The sequence below is a fragment of the Laccaria bicolor genome, genomic scaffold (genome assembly GCF_000143565.1).
Source record: "Laccaria bicolor S238N-H82 LACBIscaffold_5 genomic scaffold, whole genome shotgun sequence".
NCBI lineage: Eukaryota > Fungi > Basidiomycota > Agaricomycetes > Agaricales > Hydnangiaceae > Laccaria > Laccaria bicolor.
The window spans coordinates 2,048,169-2,051,885 of record NW_001889876.1 but is presented as its reverse complement, the minus strand read 5'-3'; the positions used below and the strand labels follow the sequence as shown (position 1 = coordinate 2,051,885).

Genomic DNA, 3,717 nt, shown 5'->3' with positions numbered 1-3,717 from the left:
CCTAAAATTTGCCCAAAATTTCGGCTTGTCACGGTGAATTTCTGAGGTTGTCGAAACCAAAATTTTGACAGGCTTGTCACGCATCACGGGCCCTGTTGAATTGAACGAAATGCTACAGCAATATAGATGTGCATGTTGGTGCCGGTGGGATGAGTAACTTGAACATGCATCGAGACTCGAAAACATGCAGAGAGAACAAGGCCACCAACACGCAACCCCCACAAAAGAAAGAGAAGTCCTCAGCTTTTTTAACCAGAAAACAAAGGGGGTGTTGGGATAAAAAAAAAGACCTAGGGTCGATTTTTTTGGTAGTGAGCGCTGGGCTGAACCAACCACCCAACGTAATCAGGCACATGTCTATTTTAGGAAATATGATGTCACCGTTGTGACATTGTCTTCCTGTCCTCGGGCCTCTCGACGTTGAACATGCATTGCAGACCCAATGCATGGGCACCTGCACAAGGTAAATACAAATGAGGTGATATCAGAATGGTTTGACATGAAGATGTAAGTATGTTTTACATTGAAACCCTAACAGAAAGTGGGTTTACCAATTGACCACATCCCACTGGATCATATTGCCGGTGGTCAGCTCTGCTCGGGATCCACAAAAGCAATCCTCCAATTGACAACCTTATGGTTTCATTTTTTGCACTGACCTCATGTTTCCTTGCTGTAACGGTTGCCACACTAAGGAAAGTTATCAATGGTCCGATATTATTATTGTCTTATGTAAGCAGTCTTAGTTGTGTTTTTTGGCACATCCTGAGGCATTTAGCACATCTTGAGGCTTTCTAGTATCTATTATGTATAATTTATCCACCAGGAAGGCCGCCTATAATGTTTTTGGGCAAAAATTTTTGAGCTTCCAATTTTTTTTAAACGGCCTGATGGCCCAACCAACCAACCGGCCCCCGGTCCGGGATTATGATCCCGACACCCCCTTGCAGAAAACCATACAACAAAATACCCCTCAAGTCTCATGGCAGGGGAAAAGGAAGAGAGAACTGTGGTTGGGTGATGTGTAAAGCGCGAGGTTGCAAAACAGGCTGCCAGGTGCGTGCGCCGTGAGATTTGTCAAATGTTTTCGCGTTTTATGTAGAAAAAAAATTCTGAAAACATAAGCATGGGAAAAACATACTTGATTAGGAAGGTAGGGGTAGGGGGGTGTCAAGCAGGACTCTGAAAAAAAAATAACGAGTGTTGGTCTCTTTTCCACATTCCGCCACCCCCTTGGTCTCTTCAAATTGAAGACTCTCGAAATCAAGGCAGATTTTGCGGTATCCACAATGATCTTTCTTCGGTTTCTTTTGATCTGCCTTGTATGCGGCAACAGCCCGGACCATCAAAGCCTCATAAACACGTTTGCACGCATAAGCCTTGTCGACATCGGATTTGGCTCGGCCAGCCATAGGTAGAAGAGAGGGGCACTCAATTAAAAGTTAAGTAAAACATTGGGCCCACTCCGCATATACATACAGAAACCTGCAGCTAGCCTTGCAGCTGCAGGTTGGTGATCTTTCTGAAGCAAATCTGCTGCGTTGAACGAATGAATGTCCACTAAGATTAACAATAAGTGTTTATAGACCCTCTGCGTACATGAATACATGGATCAAGATTCAATAAACACGAGTAGGTGAAGCGAGAGCCCATAAACGCGAGTCGATGGCAAGGAGGGTGTGCACGCAGCTTCAAGTTTCACACGTGGGTGCGGGTTCTTCATCAAGATCCAGTTATGATACAGTGTGATGTGCTCATTATGGTGAAAAAACTGTGGCATTACCCATGCTGGTCACTAAATACATGAGTGGTATAGTCAGGTACAGCATTTTTACGGTGAGGCCCTCTGTATAAAATTGAAAACATCCAAAATCCATGATCTACCTAGCTTGCTCGGCAGTTTCAATACGTAAAAGTGTTTTTTTCATCGAGAATTTTTGATGGTCGATTCCGCAGGCATTATATCCGAAGATTGGAAAAAATTTGAGCAGAGTACCTCCTTTCATTCCGCCAGGAGATGCAAAATACATCCCAAGTGTTTTACTGATTGATTATGTGACATTGTCACGTGGATGACTGTAGTGTTTAACGTTTAATTTCTGCTTATGTGTTCGGCTATCTGTCGTGATATTGACTACCTTACATCCTTATTGCAGGCATACATACTTTTCAGAGGTCCGTCTATTCGAGTGCCAAGAAAATTCGCACCTACCCATTCTAATTCATCATTCTTAAACTTCTTGCTCAGACACATCTTCCCAGCCAAGGTCATCATCGCCCTTCTCATCGTCGCTCGCCTCGTCCTCCACCTCCATATCATTCCGTCGCAGTCGTCCGCCCTCCTTCCTTCCCGCTGTGCTGGGCGTTGCGCCTGCGACAGTGCCCGGTTCCTCCTCGACGATGATAGTAGGCATATACATCCCCTCTCCGTCACTCTTGTCATCCTTGTCGTCGTTCCCGATGGTCATATTGGCGGTGAAGGACGAGGGACGTTTGGGATTCTTCTTAAGGAGGATGGCAGTTGGGCACAGATTCCGCGGTTGTTTCACCGGCAGCAGTAGACGTGTCTCGTGATTTGTTATTGCCTTTTCGTCGCTAAAAACGAAAGTACCTGACAAAAAAGAACATACGCAAAGAAGAGAATGAATGAAAAGTTTTGGCTTGATCATGGTACGAACCTTCCAGCTCTTGGTCGGTGTCGCCGCTTCCTGTTGATCGCCCTTTGCTGGGAAACAGAAAGAACCAGTCAGCAAAACGGACAACGTTCAAGACAAAGGGGCTTATCAATGACATCCGGAGAAAGACTCACCTGCAAGCGCCTTGAGGTATTTCTGATTCAGCTAAGCTCAGACGCGTTCTTTGATCCTAACTTCATCCTCACTCAATATGAAGCGATCCAATTCAGCTTCGTCAAGACCCAGTAACTCGTCAACGACACCGCCGCTCTTCCGCTTCATCAAGTGCTTCGGTCAATAAAGTGCCTTGAGTGCTTTAAAGGAACGTTGACACTTCTTCTGCCAGCACAGAAGATGCCGTCTCTTCAACCAGCGTAGAGGCCGCTGGTGTCAAGGTCGACGGGGAGGCAGAAAGGGAAGTGGTAGGCTGGAGTAGGGTAGGATCGATATTGCTGTATTCATTGTCCTTCAGCTCCGGATCAGGCTGGAATAGTGGTGCCCCAGTCGTCCCAGGCAGAATGCCCTGATTTAGCAGCGACGTGTCGACAGGAGGCAGCTTACGTTGCACCTGGGTTTCTGTTCTTCATCCGACTCTTCCCTTTTCCGCTTCCCCTTTCTCCTCTTCCTCGCCTTCTTTTTCCCATTCACTGTTGATTCAGTGCAGCCCTGCTCAGTTGCCTCCCTCTCGACCTCCTCCTTCTCCCTTCCCTTCGTGAACACCGGCGGGCCATCTCCTCCTCCAACCACACATTCCTAAAGTCTGCGGGAGTAAGACTCCCGCTTGATGTCGCTTTGAATTCATCCAAATGTTTTTTGAGGGTGGTGTCCGCGATCTTCACCACCTGGACTTCTCCACAAACCGCCGAAAGTTGTTCATACGTGCCGCCAACATAAGGGCGGCTCCACAAATGGCAGCTGGGCGCCAACCGCGCATCATCCAGTCTCGGTCAAGCCGTTGCACGAGGCGCACGGAGTCGGTGGCCACCTTATGTATTTCATTCCCAAACTCGAGCAGGGCGGCAAAGGGGGAGACGTGATGGGA

At 47.3% G+C, this 3,717-nt stretch overlaps 1 protein-coding gene across 1 annotated transcript; it reads right to left on the bottom strand.

Annotated features, from left to right (window-relative positions):
- Window positions 1-2,231: 2,231 nt before the first annotated feature.
- Window positions 2,232-2,957, bottom strand: LACBIDRAFT_324448 (uncharacterized protein; the record flags this gene model as incomplete). Its single annotated transcript, XM_001877570.1, has 4 exons — window positions 2,232-2,611; window positions 2,679-2,725; window positions 2,810-2,831; window positions 2,882-2,957. 4 exons carry the CDS (start codon window positions 2,955-2,957, stop codon window positions 2,232-2,234), a joined length of 525 nt encoding a protein of 174 aa, XP_001877605.1.
- Window positions 2,958-3,717: the final 760 nt, after the last annotated feature.